Genomic DNA, 23,371 nt, shown 5'->3' with positions numbered 1-23,371 from the left:
CCTGCTTAGTCAAGTGCACAAGACAAGCATCCTTAATTGCTTTGGTGCAATGATTATTTTCGTTACAGCAGTTTCTTTCTAAGAGAAACAAGAAGGAAGGAACTTCCATCACCGAGGCTCCAATCTGTGAAAACAATTCCTGAACTTTTGAACTACCTGCACTGTGTGCAGTTTGTGGCTGTTATCTGTGTGACAGGGGACGTGACAACCTTCACTGTCCTCCAGACTCACATCCGGTGTCGCTCTCTCCTCCCTCACCACGTTGTTGGCATCTTGCCCCGCATGAGTTTATTCACAATTAACCACTAGCACTGCCTCCAAACCCTCCTGCACTGCCTTTGGCACACCCTGGCACACTCCCCACCCCTGAGCAGGTACACAGGGAGCTTCTGAGCCTCCTACCTGACAGGTCTCAGGATGTTTGACTCAGCTTAAACGCAACACCCACATGCACACCTTGACTGGGGGCACTGCAGGTCATCCACTGGGGTACCCGTGTTGTCTCCGTGTGAGTGAGTCCTGCCGAGGCTGTGCCAGGCAGTGCCATTGGCAATGGCTCAGTAGCATCGTGCTGCAGGCTGGCATCAAGTCCTGCATTGATGCCACACTCTGGGTATTGCCTCCAGTGTGGATTTCTCACTTGGAGCTGATTTATTTTCCAGGAAAATAAGTCTGTCCTGGGACAGGATTTTGCACGGAAAGGGGTTGTTTGTCATTGCCAGGTAGTGCCTCTCACCTTATGCTCAGTCCTGTTTAATTTTGTGAGCTGGCACCCTAAATGAGTGTGCTGTAAATGGCATCGATCCCAGAACCACATGGCCCTGTGTGCAGAAGTGACCGAGTTTGATGATGGGAATCGAGCGTGGCCTGATGGAGCTGATGCCCCCTCTGAGCCACCGTGCCAGAAATATCTGATGGCTGTTCAGGAAAAGCCCCAGGGAGCCAACAGCACCTCCTGCCCACAGCATCCAGATGAGGAAACCTCACAGCACAGATGTGGGGCAAGGGGAGAAGCTGCCACAGCCCCCAGCTGACCTAAATAACACACACACCCCAGTGCTGTCTGAAAAGCAGAGTCATTATTGGCAAAAGAAGCTGTGAGGATGATGACAGGACTGACAATTGCCAGTGGTATCGGCAGGACGATTTCAGTGTCGTTGAGGTTGCTGTTTTCAAATTAACAAGATCTTTTGTTGCATCGTGTGCTGCTGGGCACCACCGGATGGTTTTTATCCCCATGGCTTCCTTTAGCCAAAAGGAACAAAACCTCAGGCATGGGGCACAGACCGACATCCCACACAGTGACTGTGGCACCTTGCAGTGGTGGCTGTTGTCACCAAAACCCTGGTTGCCTGTACCACTGCTGCTTCCTTGCTGCCTGCTGGCCCCTGTCCCAGTTCTGCTCCAATTGTGCTTATCAGCCCCAGTTTCCAGGCTGGTTTTTGGGATCAGTCAAAGGGAGCACTGCTGGGCTGCTCCCTGCAGCGACCCAGTTTGCTGGACGAGGTCTTTGTCCTCCTTTGGAGGAGAGGGATGACAAAATACACTTGGTGGGGGCTACTGAGAGATGCCCCCAGCAAGACCTAGAAAGCTCAACTTCTCTTTTAGTACAATATTTCCAGGTTTTCTTCCTGCTCCATGTGGCCTTTGGAGATGCATTTCGGGCTGTGACTTATTAAGTTTTCTGGTTGAATAAATCAGCACCTGATGTGTAAACCTGGCTGCATGTCCTGTCCGTGTCCCAACCAGAGGATCTGCTGCCGATTTCCCTCACTCCCACTTTTTTCCTGTGAACCCACTGGTGTGACATGTCCATCCCCATAGTGCAGAACCACTTTAAGTGGTTTTCCAGTTCATGTGGTTTATTATGTGGTAGATGGAAAGAGGAGAGATTCAGACTAGATACAAGGAAGAAATTTTTTATGAGAAAATTTTTTATGTGGAAACACAGGTTGCCCAGAGAAGCTGTGGCTGCCCCATCCCTGGAAGTGTCCAAGGCCAGGTTGGATGGGACTTGGAGCAACCTGGGATAGTGGAAGGTGTCCCTGCCCATGGCAGGGGCTGGAACTAGATGAGCTTTAAGGTCCCTTCCAACCCAAGCCATTCTGGGATTCCCATGGAACACTGATAAGACTTCTGAGTGTCTGAGCAAGTGCCTCTCTGTTTTTGGGAAGGGTGGGCAGAACAGTGCCTGCTGCCTTGGCTGCTCCATCCTGACAGGAATTAGCCAAATCTGCCAGTTTGGCCAGAGCAGAGTTGAAGGATTTGGGCTTTTCCCAGCTGATGGAGAATGTGTGCCTCTGGCATCATGCTTCAAACTGGCAAATATGGGGAGATGTCAGGGGAAGCCCCATTTTCCCTTTGCCAAAGCTGGGGACACCTTCCAAGCCCCGCCATGGGGACAGCCCTCCTCATGACAGCAGCCAGGGATGTGATCAAAGTAGGTCGCAGCCTCCCCACCCTCCCCTGTGCTGGAAAAGGGATGGATGCTGCTCACCATGGCAATCGCTCCGCTCGGCACAGAAGGCAATTCCAGGTACTGGGACAAAGCCTGGCTCTAATTGATGTCCTCTTGGGTGCTGAGCTGCGCCACTGCCTTGTCATGAGCCTGAAATAAATGCTGTCACCAACGTGACTCAGAGGCGCATGAAGGAAGGGACTGGTTTCATGACAGACTGAAATATGTGGTATTTTGGGAGACTGGCTCACTAGCAAGGGAAATGCCCAAAACCTTGTCCTTCCCTGCCAGGGAGGGCAAAACACGGCCAGGGAGGCTCCCTCACCATCGTGGATGCTGAAATAATTGATGGCTCCATGCTGCTTGTCATGGCCCAGTGTCATAAATGCTTAAAAGGTTTATTTACCAATTCTGAAAACTCCTGAGCACATCATGTTTAATGCAAATAGAGAGTGTGTTTAGGAAGATATAAACCATTCCTAGAGGGAAAGGCAGTCCATTATCTCTGTGCAAACACCTCCCTCTCTAGCTGTAAGCCAAACAGCAGGGAACTGAGCAAGACATGCTGATGAGAATAACTAATGCAGGCCTATCCGACCATGGAAAGGAGGGATGGGATCATCTCGAGCAGGACAGACAGCTTTGCCAAAACAAACCATACCATGTGCTGGTAGCAAAACTTGCCGTGCTGATTCCCAGCCAGCCAGTTCGTGCACCGTTGTTCCATGTTCCAAGACCAGGTCGGATCACCAGCATCGGATAGAGGAGCCCCAAGGATGTGGGAGAGTGTGGATCCAGCTCATCCAGAGCAAGAAGCAGGCTCTGAGGGCTTTGGTCTTGCTGTGCCTCTTTCTGCTTTGCCATCTCTTTGCCAAGGCCTGAGATCCAAGTGGGTTCCAGCTCAGTGCTGCTGTCCCAGATTTGCCTCCCTGGGGATCAGCAAATTCCTGTAAAATCCTTCCTGGTGCTGGTGCCCTCTGGATAGATCCTGGCCAGATGTGGAGCCAAACCCTAATGCTGTGAAAGGCACATCCTGCTCTGTGTGAGTAAAGAGCTCCAGAGCATCCCCAGGGATGTCAGGGTGTGTTCTGAGTGCACAGCCAGGCCAGAATTCCTCAGACAGAAAGGCACATCCCTGCAGGGAGATTGCTTTCTTCCCAAACCCAGGTAGTGCTGGTAGCAGGAACATGGATTTTTTGGCTTCCTCATAGAGGAGACTTGTGTCATTTAAAAATAAACGCCACGGAGATGATGCAAAGGGTTGTGCAGCTGCTGCTGCTTCACAGTGCAGCCAGATTTGCGTCTTCCCATCGGAAATGACTTTAAGCTAAACCAGTGTGTGCCTGGTGAGCACAGGGAGCTGTGCTGGGCACTGGAGGAGGGCCAGCCCTGGGGACTGTGCTTACATCGCCTGGGGCCACGCCGTTGTTCCTCTGTCTGTGCTTGGCTCCCAGGAAAAGGAATTTCCCTGTAATTTCCAGAGTGCAAATCACCCAGATGCTGTGTTCCTGCTCACTTCTGAGCGTGTTACATTTATTCCGTGTTTTATTTCCTTGCTCCAGTCCAAACTAATGGTTAAATGTCTTGCTCTGAGGTCCTAAAACTCCTGAACAATAGAAAACCTAGTGGGAGCAAGCTCCAAAGTGAACAAAAGATATCAACCAGGTTCCTAAACCATGGAGTTTAAGTATTATCCTGGACTTGCTTGATGCATGAACTTGCCATCAAGCCTTTGAAAGGTGTGTTTCCAGCTTCCTGGCCTTCAGCCATGCAGGCAGGACTTTCTCTCTCAGCCTTTATTTGGGCAACAGAGAAAATCCAGGGGTTTGCAGGGCTTAGGGAAGATGGACACCAGGGGAAGAAACTATCCCAAGCCCTGCACTAAGGAAGGACTTTCCAGCTGAGGAGCCCAGGACTGTGGACAGGAATAACTCTCCTGGCCCTGACAGACAGTGGTGGCTGGAGGTGCAGGAGAGCTGTTATTCCGCTTGAATTTTAGCCTCCAGGGTGCTCATTAAAAAAAGGCTCAAAGTTTCCTACCTCATGTGTCAACAACATGTGGAGAAACACTGTGTAGAGCTCTGTAGGTCTGTTATCTCCTCTAGTGTTATTAATGGTGTTTTTTTAATCACAGCGTTGTCTCTTTTGTCACCATGCATTTGTGTCGGAGCCGTGTGCGATGCTGAGCCTGCCAAGCCCTGGCTCTGGGCAGAGTTCAGGGGGCTGAAGGGAGTGGTCAGCATTATTCCGATCACAAACGAGTATTTGGAAGGTCAGACCCGAAATGCCTGACCTAGCCTGGAATGGAGGAGCTGTGTTCACACTCCCTCTTCTCTCGTATTTTCCTTTTGCTGTTCCAATCCTCCCCCTGACTGTCAGGCTCCAGCCGTGAATCACTCCTGGGCACGTGGCTAACGCATGAATGCTGCAAAATATTTTGATGGAGGGAAACGGGGGTGGGAGCACGAGATAATCCAGCCAGTTGTTCCCAACTCTTCGAGTCCTGTGCCACGGCATCGCAGCCTCCAGCATTTGCAAGGGTGTGTGTCCCAGAGCTCTCAGTAATGGTGAAAACTGGGATTTGGTCAATAAGGCAAAGCTTTTGGTATCACAAGTCAGTGGGGCTGGTATTTCCAGGAGCTAGCAAGGGTTGTGGGTAGAAATACCAGCCCCCAGTCAAGCCCTGGCTGCTCACAGCCTTCAGCTGATTGCTTTTTCCATTGGGTGGTTGAGTAGGCCTGGGTGGAAAAGGGATATGGAGAAGGGACTTCCTCAGCAGCTTCCACTCCCAAAGCTCCACATCTCCCAGGGAGACGTGGGTGATGTTAATAATGAGTTGCTGCTTTTAACAGCCCTTGTTGTCTCCTTGACAGCTTCACAGAAGCCATGAAGAGCCAGCCAAAGCTGGAGGGCTGGGACTTACACTGGACCTACTACTCAGGCTTGGCCATCTCGGCTGTAGGGATCTTGTTTGTCATCTCCAGCTTCTTAGCACTGGGTTTCACTGGGACGTTCCTAGGTAAGCACTGAAAATCCAACAGCTTTACCAGAAAGTGCATTTAATCCTTGCAGGGATCTCTTGCTAGGGCAGAGTCCTGTGGGAATTTCCTCGTCCTTGCCTTCAGGGCTGTTAGCTTTGTCATTATGATACCAAAGCGTGATCCAACCCTGCTGTTACCTCAGTTACCTCGCACTGAGAGGACAGCACAGTGGTTTTATACAGCAAATCCCATCACCTCCAGCATCAAGCCTGGAGGTTTGGAGCACAGCTGCTCATCTGCCAGCCCAAACACCCTCCAGAAAAGGGACTCCAAGTTCAAGACCCCACAAGTGGCACCGGCGCAGCGGTTGTGAGCTGTCCAGCAGCCCTGCTCCGAGCACCCACCTGCTTGTCACACGTGCTGAGGCAGGATGTTGTTTGCTCTCCCCTCTGCAATAAACCTGATGTTCGTTGACAGGTCCTTTTATCTGCCGCTTTATGGCAGAAGGCATTTTCCACTGCGCCTGCTTTAACATTTAGAGCGTAATTCTGTTGGCATTGTTGACTTTAAAAACATGCCAGTATGTGTGGAATTCATAAAAATAAAGTAGAGACAGGAACAATAAATATCCAAGGAAAGGGGCAGCTCCTGCTGGCTGAAATAATCACAGCCCCAGCTTTGACACCTCATTTAGGCTGTGCTTTTGCAAGTGCTTTACAAACCAAATTCAATTAGCTCCTGTGGCGTCGCTAGGAAGAAGAGAGGGATGTAATAAGCCTTCCTGGTTTCAAGTGGAGTTGCAAAGAAATGTGTTGAGTTGGCCAAAATCCTGCTGCCAGAAATAGAGCTCAGCACTCCTGAACATGTGCCTGCACCCTCCATGTGCAGCCTCACTCCTGGCCCCCTGTCACACCCCTGTTCCTCAGCTACCGGGCACCAGCATCCTCCAAAATCACCAGTAGCCCCCTGGAGTGATGCTGTGCCTGTGGAGACATGTCCAGAAAGGCCAGGCACAGGAGTACCCGTCAGCAAGAGCTGCTTGAACGCTCCTGAAGTTCAGCCAGATCTGGAGTTGTTTACGTAAAGCCTGATTCATCCGACCAGGAGGATCCACTGGACTTGAACCGCTGGGAAAAAGCAAACAAGTGAGTCAGGCTCAGCATAAGGGGTGAGGGGGCCCTGTCCCTCGGATCTGTATCCCCTGAGGCAGGGAAGAGGTGGGTGTCAGTGGTCCATATAAGGCATTTCTGCGCCATCCTCTCTGCTGGGGAGGCTCTCCCTGCCACCACTGCCCTGGACTGACACAGCAGGACCAGCTCTCTCTGCTAGCGGGGCATGACGGGCACCAGGGCGGAGCTGAGTCAGGCCGGGGACATGCCAGGGGACATGCCAGGAGCACGTGCTAATGCAGCCAGGCTGGCTCAGGACCTCTGCAGCACTGAGGCATGGCCCAGCTGGAGCCCCATGGAGGATCCATCCTTGGACTGGTAAGAGCTTCTCTGCTTCGCATAAGCCCCGTGGGTCCAAGTTAGCAAACTCTTAGTGGAGAATGCCCCTCAGTGTGGTTTGTTACCCAGCCATGGAAAAGACACTGAGTCTGCAGGTCTCTGAGGATCTCTTGCTCAGGACTCTCTCAGGATGGGTACTTCCAACATCCGTGCAGGATTTTCATGCTGCACTGGCACTGCTGGAGGAGCAAGGACTTCAGGTAGCAAAGGGTGCACTGCTTGGGCATCCAGCTTCTTCTCACTGTCGGCATCTGAGCTCAAGAAAAGTTTTGAGAGAGCCTCTGACACACAGGCACTTCAAAAATTACTAGAGCTGGATGTGACCCTTCCTTTGTGGGTTTTCCTACAGCAGTGAGGGCTGAACTAGACAGGGCACAGGGCTGCCTGTTGAATTCCTTCCTTACAGCACATTTAGGCTCTGGAGCAGCTGCAGAACACTTTGTGTCTCTAGTGTGGGCTAAACAGTGCAGTGGGAGCCGTGTGAGTCACCCTTCTCCAGCAAGCCTGGCTGTGCCACCCCATCTCCAGCGCGGCAGCACCAGCTCCAGATGCTGTTTGCAGCAGCTGGATGTGGCCCCTCTCCCTGGCAGAGCCATCCCTAGTGCCCTGTCTCCATGCTGTGCCCTCACTGGGATTCAGGCATCACTTCAGCACCCTCACTGTTTCCCCTGCTTCCCAAAAACACAGTGATGAGGGCTTGGCTTCCCGAGGCTGAGGACATGGAGAGGCTGCTTTGCCTGTCTGAGCCCATCTGCCTCATACCCCAGTGACATTTCTTCCAGCACTGACCAAGATTTCAAGTCAATCTAACTTGACCGAAGTCTGTTGCTGGGCCTGGAGAAGGCAGCAACTCTCCAGGGTGAAGCAGAGGTGGTGCTTCAGCCCAGGTCAGGCTCCAGGGATTCTGGGGAGCCTTGCAGAGTGCACTGAATGGCTTTTTGGTGCTGTGATCCCACTGTGTGCAGTGAGATGGCTGCACAGACCTCCAGCAAAAACCAGCTCAAATTAGATGCCAAAGCCCCTCAGCTTGGCAAGGAGCTGATTCCTGATTTGAGGGCTCAGTGAAGGCACAGGAGATGCCCAGGGTGATGCTGTGCAACACAACACACAGTCCTTTCCCTAAGCACCTCTCTGAACATAAAACACATATAAACCACCTCTCTGGTGCTCATGTTCATTGACCTGTGCAGGTTTAGAGGCAGAGATTACGTTGGAAAAGCTCCTGGGGAGCTGCCTGTGTGCTCCTGCTCGTGGGGAGCCTGCCTGGAGGGTTCCACAGCCCCACCAGTGCTGGGTACAGATAAGCCCCTGCCAGCCCCACAAACCCAGGGCTTTGTGTCAACCTCCTCTCAGTGCCAGTGCCATTTGGGGAGTGAGGCGTTCAGCTCAAAGGCGAGGGTGGGCAGGGGATAATGAAGCATTTTGACACATAAGAAAGCACAGAAACGGGCTGTGGCAGGGGGTGATGTGTTCTTTCTACCAGAACAATCTCAGAGATGTATTGCCAAGTAACTGTGAGAACATATAGTATGAATACGAGGCAATTATCTCACTTAGTGGCCTGTAGTTAAAGCCCAAAAGCATTGTGTAATTGGGCAGGGGCTGTTTATCCTTAGAAAGAAATGTTTTAGCACCATGTGAGGTCAAAGAAATTACACTACGATCCAGGTAATAATAATAACCTTGAATAGTTTGCACTCCTGTAATGCCTTTCATCTGGATTTGTGAGCACTTTCTCACCATACATTAATCCTCACCACCCGCTGTGCTCTAAGAAAGACTGATGTTATGATCGGTGCACAATAGCACCGGGAGGGACGGAGGAGACTTGCCCAAGGTCAGGGAAGGGGCTGGCAGCAAAGCTGGGGACACAACCTGAGGTGGTGGCAGTGCCCTGGGCTGAGGGACCGGCTGCTCCTCACGGATCAATGCTTGTCTTGTGCAGTGGACATGGAGCGTGGATGGTACAGTGGACAGAAGGGAACAGAGCTGGGGAAGGGTCTGGAGCACCTGGAGAAGCTGAAGGAGCTGTGGGGGGCTCAGCCTGGAGAAAAGGAGGCTCAGGGGGAACCTTTTGGGTCTCCACAACTCCTTGACAGGAGGGGGCAGCCGGGGTGGGGGGTCAGGCTCTGCTCCCAGGGTACAAGGGGCAGGATAAGAGGAAATGACCTCAAGTTGCACCATGGGAGGTTTAGTTTGGATATTGGGAAAATTTCTTCCCCGGAAGGGTTGTCAAGCCCTGGCATAGGCTGCCCAGGGCAGTGGTGGAGTCACCATCCCAGGAGGGATTTAAAAGCCGTGTAGATGTGGCCCTTTTTGGTCTCACTTGTAAGACCAGCAGAACCAGAGATCTGCATCCTGGCCCTTTACCCCCACCCCCCCCCCCCCCCGAAATGTTGCTCACGAGCTGCACACCTCCTTGTCATTTCTTTTCCAAGCTCCTTTCAGGAGGGTGGAAGGATTACTCTGAGGTAGATGGGAAGCTGGTTGGATCCTGACAGTTCTGAAAGCTTTCCTCATTACAGATGACAATCACCCATTATCATCATCATCATTGTGCCAATAACTGCGTGTTTTGTAGGCAGAGGTGCTATTTTCTGAAATTCTGAGAAATTCTCTGAACTATGAGATAAGGGTGACATTATGGATGAGGGCATTTGGTCGTGGTGGTCATGATTATAACAGCTCCAAACGCCATTACACGGCACTGGGCTTATTTTCACATTAAATGGATTTGCTCCTGTGCACTTGCTTCCTTGTGGAGTGGCATCTGACAGGCAATTTTACAAGTGAGAAAACCAGAATTACCAGTTGGGACCTCAAGAGCTGCGTCCTGATGAGGGACGTGGCTGCCATAACCTCATTGCAATGCAGGAATCTTCCTCGTGGGCAAAGAGCCATTCCTGGAAAAGCTGATAGACACAGAGTAAACAAACAACTTATTTGTTGCTGTTTTCTCAGCCTGGAAGTCAGTGCTAAAATCCTTTGCTGTGTATCCCTGGCAGGGATGCCCTGTGGCACAGGGAGGGTATCAGTGTGCCAAAGCCCCCCATGACTCCCAGTTTCATGGAGCCTAACCAGAAGCTCTCTGCTTGCTCTTAGGTGATTACTTCGGCATCCTGATGGAGGAAAAAGTGACCAGCTTCCCCTTCAGCGTCCTGGATAATCCCATGTACTGGGGCAGCACAGCCATCTACCTGGGCTGGTCCCTCATGTGAGTACGTGCCCGTACAAACACTTCTGGTTGTAGGGCGAGTGTGGGGTTTCTTGGCAGGGCATGAGGTGCCAGGCTGCATTGGGGGCCAAAAAAACATGCTGTGATGGCAGAGAAAGTGCAGCATCCCCTGACTTCTGTCTCCCTGGCTATTTTTGTGCGTGGAAAATCTTGTGCTGTCTCAAAACGCAGCATTTGTTGTAGAAAAATAAATAGCGGCCAAGTGCTGGGGGAGAGGAGGCATCAGTAAATGCTCTGCAGCTGAATGAGGTCCTTGGCAGACTCTGCACGTGGAAAAATCAACAGTCAGGGCCAAATTCATGCAGGGTGTCACTCGGCAGGGGCAGGGCACTGGGACTGGGGAGCAGTGTGACCCTGCAATTACTCTGACAAAAACAAAACAAGTCAAGCCACCCTTTCCCCCAGCCCACAGTGATAACACTTCCGAAACACTCCTTGTGTGATACAACACAGCTTAATAGCCTGCCTAGGAGGAAATGAATAGGCTGTAATTTAGCAGCAAATGAGCAATATACTCTATTCAGTGTAACAAGTTTGATGTGGTTTTCATTTAATATCACATTTTATTTATTTGCCCAGGAGAAAAAAAAAATCCCTGGCTGTGTTACTTCAGGAACCCGTGGAGTGTTGCAGGCCATTACCACTGGGTATTTTGCACTGCTGCTCCTGACTGTGACCACTTCTCCTCTGCTTGGGTGGAAAAATGAAGTGCTTTGCCACTTTCTGGTCATTTTTTCAGCCATGTGTGCAGCCCCTGGTAATAAGTAAAGCTGATGGTTTCTCTCCTGTCTCCACTGAGCCTTGTTGCTGTTAGTTCTGCGCTTGAAATCCCCCCCGGTGCTGTCAGGGTTGGCTGCGTGAGACTGTTTCCCTTCCTGGCACAGCCACGGCACTGGATGGGGTTTAAATCCTGGGAAATGGCGCAGGAGAGCCAGAGGGAGGCAATGCTGGACACGAGAGTTGGCCACAGGGTCTGCAGCAGCACCATGGAAACATGGATATTGCTGTGGGAAGTGGGGCGGAGCTGGGGCAGGATGAGTCCCCCCACACCACACCACGACCCCCACAGCAGCACAGGAGGAATTTGACCAGGAGGAATTATAAGATCTTAATTTGTTTTAAAATTAGCATCAAACTACTTCCTAAAACCTTTGCAGAATCCACTGAACTCTCCTGAGCTGTTTCTGTCACAGAATCCCTTCATCATCCCTCTCATTGTGGTCTTCCACCACAATTCCGAGCAAGAGCAGCTCGAAGCAGCTCAGGATAGCAGTGATTGCCTGCTTTTTCTCGTTAAAAGGCTGCCACCATTAAGGCCAGTGAGGCGTGACAAATAATTGCTGTGAACAAATGGCTGGAGCTGTGCAAAGTGGCACCAAGACACCGCCCACCTGCCTGGGGGGAGCTCAGCACAACCCTTCTCTCGGTGGTTTTGGCTGTTTGTCTTCCCTGGGATCTCGGTTCATATAATCACACAGTCATTTAGGTTGGAAAAGGATTCTAAAGTCATCGAGTCCAAGCATTAACCCAGCACTGCCATGATCACCACTAAAACATGTCCCCAAATGCCACATTTACCTGGCTTTAAATCCCTCCAGGGATGGTGACTCTACCACTGCCCTGGGCAGCCTGTGCCAGGGCTTGACAACCCTTCTGGGGAAGAAATTTTCCCAATATCCAACCTAAACCTCCTGTGGGGCAACTTGAGGCCATTCCCTCTTTTCCTGTCGCTTGTATCCCTGGCTCCACCCTTCTGTCTGGGAGTTGGAGAGAGTGAGAAAGTTCCCCCTGAGCCTCCTTTTCTCCAGGTTGAGCCCCCCCAGCCTCCTCAGCTGCTCCTGATGCTCCAGACCCATCTCCAGCTCCATTCCCTTCTCTGGACACCCTCCACTGGCTGAATTTTTGTGGGGGTCCATGCTGTCTCCTGAGGTCCCAGGGCTTTCAGAAGATGTCAGGTGTCTGCCCTCAGAGGCCAGAGCTGACGTCCCATCTCTGTGGCAGCAGGAAGGATGCTGGAGGAATGTGTTTGCTGTCTGGTTCTGGCCAGACCTGGAACACAAAGCACATTTGTCCTCCATTGGTGATGCATCACTCCTTATCCTGGCATCAGAACCCAAAGGATTGATCCATTTTCATCCATAAGGGGTGAAAATCATCCTGTCCTCTGACTCCAGTCCAGCCTTAAAAGCATCAAATGGGGTGACAACCCACAGCCATGGGGAGCTGCAGCAAGGCTGGGGACAGACAGACTTTCTACCCAAAGAAAAAGTCCTGCTAGGACAACAAAACCTTCCTGACTGATTCATCATCACTGCTACAATCAGATGTGGCCTAATATGTAGGTCAAACTCATAAGAGGACAGGAACAGTTCACCCAAATTCTGGTCATCGCCTGTGTCGAGCAGCCGCGTTTCTCCTGCGAGACAAATGGAGCATTCACTGTGTGGGGACAGTTTTGTGTGCCTCTGGTAGGGAAGTGTTCTAACTCACAGCAGCAGACTGTGTAAATCAGAGCTGGAGCTGCAGCCAAATGATGCAATTAGAGGTCTTGCTGTCAACAAACAATCATGTAAATTTGTTCTCTCTGATAGGAATCAAGAAGGAGACATGACTAAGCATGTAATAGCAGGGGGTTGGGAGAGAAAGAAGTTGCCCGAAGCTTCCTAATGAGGGGAAAAGTTATTATAGAATGAAAACAGTGAAAAGGTGGAGATTTGTGGGTGCCTCTTCAGGAACTGAGGAGGCTGGGTGGTACCTGAAAGTGGCTCCAGTACAAGGTTTAGGTAGTTCAGTCTCTCTCTGCAGGTGTGTTTTCCCAGCAGCACAAGTCACCTTGTGCCAGGCTTCTGGGATGTTTGTCCTCATAAAATCACAGAATGGTTTGGGTTGGAAGAAACTTCAAAGCTTATCTTAATTGTCCCCCTTAATTAGGACTCTGGTGATTGCCTTTAACTGCTGGTGGCAGCTCAGCTCTGAGGGGGACGCTGTCAGCAAATAAAGCATTTATCTGGCCCTTGGTGAGGAAATGTGCAAGGCCAGGCTGGACAGGGTTTGGAGCAGGCTGGGATCGTGGAAGGTGTCCCTGCCCATGGCAGGGGGCGGGATGAGATGAGCTTTGAGATCCTTTCCAATCAAAACCATTCTGTGATTCTATGATTCTATGACATCTCTCTTTAGAGCAGGAGGTGATGAGGATTTTTGGTCCCAAAGCTTTGGCCTCTGCTAAAAGGAACAGCCATCTCCATTGTATCCACAGTTCTTGATCATCTCTCCCCATAACCAGACAGTGAGGAGCAGTGGGTGGCATTGGTCCCCCATGCTGTGCCTGGTGACATCTCGCTGGAGGACACATTCCTGAAACACCTTGAAATGGGTTTAAAAGTGAACCAGGCCCCAGTGCAGCGCCCAGCCCTGATGCAGCACCCAGCCCAGCACCCTTCCCAGGACAGGAATGGACCTTCCCATCCCTTTCCATTCCCGTTCCCATCCCTGCACTGGCTGAGCCACCACTTGGATGTGTGCGGTGCCATACACTGCTCTGTCTGCCTGGTGTCCCCTGTGCCCTGGATGGCCCATCTTTTTGGGACATCAGGCATTTCCCTCAGAGCATGGGCTGGGAGCTGCAGCCGTATGTCAGCAGCTGCTCAGCCCTTAAACATCCCTATAATCTCAGGATTTAGCATCAGAGCAGGAGCTCTCATAGCAGGGATCAGACTTAAAAGAAGTCGCTGAAGTAGGCTGGGGAAGTCTTTGCCAAGGAACATCTGTCTAAGACAGTTAACATTAAGCATAGAAAAAACCCCAACCCTTTTGTTCGCTTCTGTTTAATGAGCGAACGAGAGTTCTGTGCAGCCCAGTGTCTCATTTCACTTTCTCAACCAGGTCTTGCATAAGCCCATGTACTTACCTGATCCTTCCCTTCTCTTTCAAAACAGGCATGCCAGCCCAGCTGGCCTTTTGCTGACAGCTGTAGTGGCAATTTCCTACACAATCGCTGTGCTGTACGAGGGGTGAGTAGCTGTGCAGAACTGGAGAGCTTCTAATTATTTCTACCAGCTTTAACTCCCGAGGTTTCAGAGAACTGCACAAGTAGAGATGTTTTTTTCCAATTAATTCAGCAGGGAAGAAGGAAAACAGAGGATTATTTTTCAATTGTTTTGATAATGGGCAGATTCCACTCTGAAACTATTTGCTGAGTTCTATGAACGTTTGTGCATATTTTATTTTTAGCAAAATGAGACCTTTTTTTCCTTTTGGGTGCCAGATTCTGTTTATAGAAGAACAATAAGGAAGGCAGTGAGAGGACTCATTGTGTCTTCAGAAGAGCCCCTGCAAGAAGCACTTGCATTTTGTAGTTCCTTGGATGGGCTTCTCTGCTGTTTTGCACCACAATAGCCCAGCCAGCAGCACAGGATGGAGCAGCACAAAGTAACTCCCAGAAGTAGCAGTTGTACTGGTGAAAGGTCTTTTGTATTTGCAAGGGAGGAGGAGATGCAGAGAGCCACGGTCTGCATGAGGGGGAGTCTGGGTGTGTGCTGAGCCTCGTTCTGCTCCGCACAGGGATGGTCCTGTAGCTGCTCCACAATCCAGGGATGGTCCTGTAGCTGCTCCACAACCCAGAGAGGCTGAGACCAGGATTGCCACGGCACAGGAATAGTCAGGCTATGCCAACCCATGAAGGACAGATTTTGTAGACCCAAAGGAGAGCACTCACTAGTCTTGATTTTAATTCTTCCTCCCTTCTTTTGCCCCTGTCTTTTGTCTCTGCCCCCTCTCTCCCATCCTCCCAATTACAGGCCTTTCACAGAGGAAATCTATCGGCAGAAGCAGAAGGGAGTGAAGAGCAAGTAGCCCGAGGTACGTTTGCTGATGGGCATTTCAGGGGCTGCTTTGCTGGGCTCCCCCACCAACGAGCACCCCTGCCCAGTCCTGCCTTCCCCAGCTCCTCCAGAGTCCTTTCCACACTTCTCAAAGCATTTGAGCTTCAAGCTTCTGCAAAATCCCAGGCAGAGAGGCTTTTCACAGCAGCAGTTGTGTCCGCCTCTTGGCACCCAGCCAGCAGCCCCCAAATTGTTTTGATTATACACTTGAGAATCAGTGTGAGGGAAAATTGCTGGGAAGCTTCAAGGCTCCAGGCTTAATCTGAATCAGGCAGAAAAAACCAGCTATTGGCCATGGCAGGTGCTCCAGAGAGTGGCAAGGATGGTGTGAGAGGGCATGTGTGCCTCCTCATCCCTCAGGGAAATCAGGCATCTCTGATCCAGCTGCTCCTTGCCTGAGCCAGGAACATTTCTGCCGGTGGGCTCACCCTAAAACCTCAGCCCAGGCTTGTTTGGGGGATCAAAGGCTTCTGCAAAAGCACAAGCTCCTGGCCAGGCTCCTTTCCTGGGGGTTCATTGCCATCCTGGAACTCCCAGTGCATTTGCCTGCTGGTTGTTGGAGAGTTGGGATGATCCCACAGCACTGCTGAGGTTTTGGCAGCACCGTAACTGCTGCTGACAGAGCTGCTGTGGCACCAGTGAGGTCCCCAATGGACTCTTGTCCCTTTGCCTTTTGCAGAGCACTCTCTCAGGTACCTCGTGCCTCTCCGGTCCCCACACTGTCTGATTTGCCCATTTTCCTACTGAGATGTATCCTAGTAATTAGCCCAGCAACCCTTAATGAGCTGACTGAGCTCCCTGCAGCACTGGAAGTGACCAGAGGAATAGCCTGAGTGTGGTGGCAACTCCTTGCCACAGCCCATGGGAGATGGAGGTCCCTCTCCCCAGGTCTCTGTCCAGGTCACTGAAGCTCCTGATGCTCTCCTGGGAGTGACACAGTGAGAGACCTCCCCACCTCCGCTCCCACACCGATTATTGGAGATCTGCAGGGAAAAAGGAATTTCCTTTGGACTGGAGGGAAAGCAGAGTAATGATGGAGACACTGGGGGCCTTTCATAAGTGAGCTCTGAGCATATGGAAGCACCAGCTCCAGCTGACCCTGAAGATCGTCTGAAGGTGCTGCCTAAGAGCTATGAGAAGCAGACAAAGCTCGGGTGCAGCAATGGAGAGAGCTCGGGAGCCCCTGAGGATTCAAATGCAGCTGGGGAGGGAACAGAGGAATCTGGTGTGAGCTCAACAACAGCAAAACCTGCTGCAAACCCAACAACCAAGCCCCTCTTTTTTGGGGAAGGAACCTCCCCGTCCAGATCTGCAGTTTCCCACCTGTGCAGAGCCCTGCAGCGTCTCTGCACTATTGCAAAGGCTCCGAGAAAAGTGATTGAAAAGCACAGGGATGTGAATGTATGACCTAAACCACAGCCCAGGGTGATGGAGAGATGGCAGCTGTCCCATGGGGAAATCCCAGCACGGAGAAGACCCAGGGGAAGAGTCAATCCATATCTGCACCTCACAGATATCCCACCCCTGTCCATGTTGATGCCCCAACCCCTCCTTTTCCCTGGGTCCTCATGAGGGTCCTGCTGCCTTTCCCACCACCCAGTGCCTTCCAGCTGTTTTTCACTGCCTTGCAGGGGCAGTGGGTGGGAGGGAGGGAGGAAGGGAAAGGTTTGTTTCTGCCTTCCACACCGTGCAGCAGCCGGGTACGGATGTGCCCCTCTGCCCCTGCTACCAGCCTCGGCACATCCCAGAATTTCCCCCCACTGGATCCTGCCTTGAACAGAAAGACTCCAGAGGTGATGCTGCGGCCTCAGGCTCTGTTTTTACAGATTCCCAGAACAGTTTGAGAAATAAACTGTAAATGACCAAGCGAGCAGGTGCTGGAGAAGGGAGCTGTGCTGCTGCCAGCTCCCACACGGGCACTGGAGCATGGGGCCACATCTCAGCATCACATCGTCCCCTCCACAGAGGGTCCTCCCTCTTCTCAGTGTCACCTCCATGAAACGGTTCCATTTCCTTTTGCTTTGCACATTGTAATTAATTCACCCTCTGGGCATTGCTCAGCAGAATTAAAAGTGTTGGTCTCTTTTCAGTCCAGCCTCCATTTCCTCCGGAAGGGCTCACAAATGCTGTGTTTGTGTTTCATCACTTCAGAACCATTACACATAGATTTCTTTTTTTATTGCCATCTCCACAACCTTCCTCTCAAAGATTTGGGCATAGTATTTTATTTTTAGATAAGTTTCCACATCCCCTTCACAGTTAATGTTTATAGACGGAGGCTAAACTGGCCCAGTACCCATAGCAACCATCGAGGAGAGGATACATTGCATTATTCAGACAATTTATGTCAGAGTTGCCAGTTCTGGCTCAAAGTCTCTGATGTCAATAAACTTGGATTTGTTGATAAGTGAAATCAGTATTTACTGAAGAAGCACGTGCTCATACGGGAAGAATTACTCCTAATGAGAACACAGCAAGGGCTGTATTTGTGCTGTCTCATTCCTGGTCTGGGGACCATGTGTGCTGTTCCCAGTCCCTTCTGCAAGGCCAGAGGGGACCCCAGTTGTACCATTCCCCTCCCCAGCCAATATCAGCCTCCTAAAATGTGTGTCTGTCACTGTAAACCCCAGTGGTGGAGCTGTTTGCCATCCCATGCCCACAGCATCCCATGAGCACAGGGATTTGTGCTGTGCTGGGACTGGCTTCATGGACTCCTTCGCCCTTGTTCTGCCATTTCCAGCCCTTCCCACTTCCCAGACATTCTGTGGCAGTTTCGCATTGCATTGCACAAGGGTTTTTTTCTGGGGTTATGCCAGACACATCCCTGGTTTTAGTGGTTCTTCCCACAGCAGCCAGCATGGATTAAATGTCTCTGCCTTCACAGAACTGGTTCTGGCTGCCATAAAGTTGGAGTTTGACATTTTAGAGGCGTCTGCTCTCTCCCTGAAGAGGGAATGTGAGGAGCTGGAAGGTGATGTTCCAGCCCATCTCAAGGGGTCTGAGCCCAAGTTTCTCCCTGGGGCAGGGGGTGGCCCTGGCCAGGACCAGTCCCAGGTGGTGCTGTGCTATTCCCCGGGGCTGCAGGGAGGGAAACACAGAGACGCCATTATTGGTGTTGTTTTACAGTGTTTAACAACAAGGGATTAGGGGACTCTCCTTGGTTATAAGGAAAAAAATGTGATTCCTCTCCAATTGCCTAATATTTCCAAGAATTTGAGATTACACAGGGAGAGGGTGAAACCTTCAGGCTGAGCATGAAGTGCTAGTGGTGTTGCAGCTGTTTCTCCTCTTCCTGGCTGCAGCTGGGACATATCCTGCATGAATGCAGGGATGGATCTCATGGCCCCTGGGTCAGAACATGAATCCTGCTGCTTCCAAAGGCAAGACCTGCACTGTGGGACCCCCAGGACCAGCCTCAGCAGCCCCAGCTCCACACTGCCACAGGCAGGCACATCCCTCTGGCTTTTACAGAGACATCAAGGACCAAATGGGGTTCCTGGAAATGGGGTCATGGGGCCATTTTTGTAACTTCATGCCTTCAAAATCCAGCATGGAGCTTTCTGGGCCCACTGGAGCTTGGCAGGGGGGTTGTTTGCAGCCTTGGGAATTGTCTCACGTGATGCTGTGTGCTGACACCAAAGATAACACTTCCTTTGAAGTTTGAGATATTTCTCCAGAGCAAACACCAGGAAAGGAGAAACTAGTTAAATCTCAACTCCTACCTGGCAGGGACAGCTGGGTCACCGAGGCCATTGCTCTGTGCTGCCTCAGGTCCCCCATCCCACCACACAACCTCTGTGCCCACCCTCACAGAGGGTTTCTCTGCGTGGTTGCTTGCATGGCTCCCCCCACACATCTCCCTTCCATGGAACTGCACATGGTAATTCCTTGGGATGAGGGGATCATCTGTGCAATAAACGCCCCAGCAAAGGGGATGTGCCAGCTCCACGCTCACAGGATGCTTCATCCAGGAGCACTTCAGGAGATGGAGGCTACATCCTGTGGTCCTTTCCCTGATGGGGTGACATGCAGAAGCAGGGACACATTCCAAAGGCCCTTCCCTCCGTTGTGACTGCCCATAACCCTGTGCCCGTGTTTGCTTTCGTCCAGGGAAGCTGCGCTGCCTTGCCCCAGGGGAGGGACGGCCACCAGCCCTTACGTGGCAAACAAACACAGAGAGTAAACACGTGGCACAATCCGGGCAGCACGTGCGGCACTGGCGGCATTGGGAATTCGCCATTCCCGCCGGGCTCCTGCTTGCTGAGTCTGCCCTTTGGCTGTTTGGGAAGATGGCAGGTAATGGGGTGCTCAGGGCTCTGGTGGGGGCTCCCAAACCCATCCCAAAGCTGAGGCAGAACCTTGGCTTTTTTGCCAGCGGTTGGGATTTGATGTAAAAGCCAAGATGAGCTTTGAGCTTTGGGGGCAGTTTGGGCACTGCTTTATTGGGAGTCCCTTAATCCAGAGAAGGTGGACAGGGGACATGACAGAATTTATCTTTACAGGGGAATAAACCAGTCTGTTCTATCCCTGTTGTGTAGGGAAAAAATGGTCACAAAGAAATGGGAAGAACACCGTGGTGGGAAACTATTCCCATCTGGGAAACTCCCAGTGCTGGAGCCCAAACAAATCCCAGGGCTGAGCCACATGGGCACTCCTGGCAGGCCCATGCTCGGGATCTGGGATACAGGCAGTTCCCAACTCATGGGTGTCCAGGGAAAGCTTTGAAATTTCCCGCAGTGCCCAGAGAGCAGCAGCAGCAGCACCCCATGCCCATTGTCCCCCTGCCCACGGCATCACCCCCATCGAGGACAGAGTGGAGAAGACTCCATCCAACCCAACCCAGCCCATTTCCACCCTCACTCAGGGGTCCTTACGCACGGAGCTCCCGCCATGAGGCAGAGGACAAGTTACGAGTCTGTTTTCTTTAATTTTCACACTCCAAAGCCACCCCGAGACAGCCCGGTGAGCCACATCCTCCTTGGCTCCTATTTCAAAGGGAAAAAATGGTAGGAATGTGCTGCTTTTTCCATGTTGCCTTTTCTTCGTGGAGGAACTGTTTACGGAGCACGGCTCCTTTCCCAGCCTGGGTCGCAGGAGGGCTCAGAGCCGCCAGAGTCCTGGGAAGATGCCGGGGCTGGGCTCTGCCTGCTGGGATGGGAGCCTCAAGGGTCCTGGATTTGGGCACTGGCTCAGCCTTTGCCCAGCTCAACTCCCCCAAATCCCAACCTCTCCACCCCTGCTCTGGCCTCAGCCCCTCTGGACCCACAGGAGCAGATGTGGGACCTGACAGGAAGCATCTCCAGGCTCTGAGCCCTCAGCATCACTACCCTTCCCTCTGACAGCTCCTGCCTGGCACTGCCCACCTGGCTCCCTGCCTCCTCCTGGGCTTTAATTTCTGTCCTGCCAACCCTGCCAACCATTGCTATTTCCATGGGAACCTGCCTGAAATCCACAGCAATGCATCCACTGGGGTCACCAAGCCTCCCTCTCCCCTGTGCCTTGTACTCCAAGCCCAGTTGCTGCCTATCTCCAGTTACAGGTGACATTTCTCTCTAATCTCAGAGAAGCTGAAGGAAACTCTGCTCTTTGGAAGGGAGCAGAAGAGGCTGGAGTTTGGGGACACATCCAAAACATGGAGACACCTTTGTTCAGGCTGTCAGGATGCTGCTGCATCTCAGTGAACTGTGGGTGAGAGGATGGGATGAAAGGAGATGGAAACTGGGAGTGGGGGATTTCCTGGCTCGGAGCTGCATCACGCCGGGCGGAGGGATGTTGTCTCCAAGGGACCTCTTGCCACCCCTTGCCTGGATAACTCCAGGGGATTTGGGGATTTGGAACATGTCTCAGGCTTTCAGATTCTCTCTTAATCAAATCCCAAGTGTTAAAAGGAATCAAGAGACATGAGAAGTGTTGCTAAAGAAGCAGGGGTTGGGGGAAGGAAACAAATAAAGCCACCCCCCAGTCCCCAGAGAAGGAGCAGCTTCTGCATCATATCTCATCTGGGAAAAATTATATGGTGGGAATTACGTGCTTCTTCTGAAAAGCCTTAAAGAGATTTAATAAAATGAGACAAGCTAATAATATAGGGAATGAATAGCAACCCTGGATGCTGCATCTTGATTTAATCAGATGCTTTTCCTCAGGGGGACAAGCAAGAACTATGGCTAAAGCCTCCCTCCCCTTCCCTACCCAGCTGCTCCCCTCTTCCTCTGGCCATTCACTTCATCTCCCACCCCAGGGGAGCAGCCAGGGCAGGATTTGGGGTCCCACAAATCCCTGCTGTTCACCAGCAGCTGCTGGGAAATGTACAGCCCACACTGGTTCTTTGGGAGCAGGGTAAGGAGCTGGACACCAGCTTGCTGTACATCCCCCCAGGAGAGGGACCCTGTCCAAAGGACAGTGCTGAGGGAGAAAAGCAAGAACTGGGGAGCCAGGAGAGCCGGGCTGGGCAGCGGGCTTGGCTCCGTGTGTGGTTGCTCCAGAGCCAGGGAATGCTGTGTGCTGCTGCAGAGGGGATGAGCCCTTGGTAGGATGTGAAGCATCTTAACGGCAGTGACAAGGAGCTCATGCGGGATGTGCTCCTCTCCATGGCCTGGGAGAGCTGCAGGGTCTGCATGTGCCAGCTGGGAACGGCACAAATGGCTCTTCCAGTCCTGTTTCACTGCTTGGACCCGCCGGACCCGGCCGTGAACCGAGGCCAGCCCTGCCCCGGGGGGATGATCCTTCCCAGCTCTGCAGCACACTCAGAAACCAAACTCATGTTCTGATGTAATTGTCCTTTTCCAAGTATCCCCTGCTCTCCTGTCCCTGTGCTGGGCACCCCGCTGCCGCTCCTGCTTCCTGGAACATTTTGCTTCCTACATTTTTGCCGTGGTGCTGCTGCTGTGAGCTCTGTTTTGCTGCTGCACAGTTCGTCCAAGCCAGGCCCTTGGGAGCCACATGTTCTGTCGCTGGGATGTTTGTGTGACTTTTGTGGAATTTCCTTTCCTCAGCCACTTGCCCGCAGACACAGGGTAGGTTTTGCTGGTTGGCAGGTGGCTGGTAAACCAAGGAGGGTGAAAATAGGGAGGGAAATAGCAAGAAAACAAGGATTGATCTGTGTTGAAGGTGATTCCATTAAAGGTGTCACTGGGGTTTGTGCAGAGCATCCTGCCTGCGGCTCTGGCTGTGCTGAGCTGATGCATGAAAGAGCCTCTATCCTCCAAAACCAGGCAAGGAGCCAAACATCCCACAAATAGCAGGGGTGAACTCTGGCAGCCATGGGGGAAATGCCCTTTTACCTGCCTCTGCTTAAGCCTTGGGCTATTTGCAGTCAGGTCAGAAATAGGTGGTGATTTGTAAAAGAGTCATAACCGTGGGAAGGCTTTGCCTCGCAGCAAGGTGGATCCTTTATCATCAATCACTGGCAGCGGCTCCCAGCAAATGTGCTTTGCTCCTACAGGAGATGAGTTTCTAGATGAGCCTGGGAGGACTCAGCTAATGCTGTGTAATGCTCCCTGCTTGGGCTCTGCGTGACTCCGTGAGGAGCTGGGCTCTGGGATGGCACAGAAAATGCCCACATCCTCTTTCCTGGGAGTTCCAACCACCACTGGCTCTCCTCCAACCACCCTGGGTCCCTGATGTCCTGCCCTCGCTGTCAGGGGGTCCCTGGCTCTGGTCCCACTCCACCAAACCCACAGGATCCCAGTGCACATCTGTCTCCTGGCATGCTCTGCCCAAAGAACTGTTTAGAAGGCGCAAATGGATTTTTTTCCTGTCAGCCAGGAGCAGGTTTCGAATGGGCTATTTTTACCTGTTCCTGACTCTATTAATAGTTGTACGGCCAGCAATAAATGCTGATTGAGATATTTGATTTGTCTGTCCTCCAGAGGTTGCCATTTCCTATTCTCCCTGTTGTTTTCCATCAACTGCTTCAATTAAATGATCTTTTTGTTATTTGGGGTGATACATTTGGGTTTTGTGTTAGGCTATTAAACTTCTTTGCTGTCTCACACACAGATGAATAAACACAGGAAACTGTCCCACTTTCTCTCCTCCAAGTGTCCTTGTGCCTCTGGGCAGGATGTTTCCCTGCGGGCAGGGATGGGGCTGTACAGGGCTGTTTAAGTTGCTGCTCCCTTCCACCCCACAGACAACCACAATTCCTCCGTAAGCCTTCCAAGAGTGTTTAAATTAATATCCAAGCATGAAACCACACTCAGGGGAAAGGAGAAGCTCAGCACCATCCATTTCCTAAGTGGTGCTGATGAAAGGCACCACTCTCCCCAGTCTGTGTGTTCTGGCTGTCCCTGAGGTCCCTCTCTGTGTTA

The 23,371-nt window shown here is 51.8% G+C and overlaps 1 protein-coding gene across 2 annotated transcripts in view; it reads left to right on the top strand.

Annotated features, from left to right (window-relative positions):
• The window catches only part of PEMT (phosphatidylethanolamine N-methyltransferase), a 41,947-nt gene extending 25,257 nt beyond the window's left edge, over positions 1-16,690 (top strand). For both annotated transcript variants that reach the window (XM_082292006.1, XM_082292005.1), the window contains 5 exons: positions 5,332-5,477; positions 10,050-10,161; positions 14,118-14,192; positions 14,979-15,039; positions 15,742-16,690. In XM_082292006.1, coding sequence (XP_082148132.1) covers positions 5,332-5,477; positions 10,050-10,161; positions 14,118-14,192; positions 14,979-15,033 — 388 coding nt within the window. In that variant the 3' untranslated portion in view covers positions 15,034-15,039; positions 15,742-16,690. The remainder of the gene's footprint in view (positions 1-5,331; positions 5,478-10,049; positions 10,162-14,117; positions 14,193-14,978; positions 15,040-15,741) is intronic.
• Positions 16,691-23,371: the final 6,681 nt, after the last annotated feature.

The sequence above is a fragment of the Coloeus monedula genome (assembly GCF_965178545.1).
Source record: "Coloeus monedula genome assembly, chromosome: 16".
Classification (NCBI taxonomy): Eukaryota; Metazoa; Chordata; class Aves; order Passeriformes; family Corvidae; genus Coloeus; species Coloeus monedula.
The sequence above is the reverse complement of the archived record's forward strand: the minus strand, read 5'-3'. Positions and strand labels throughout refer to the sequence as shown.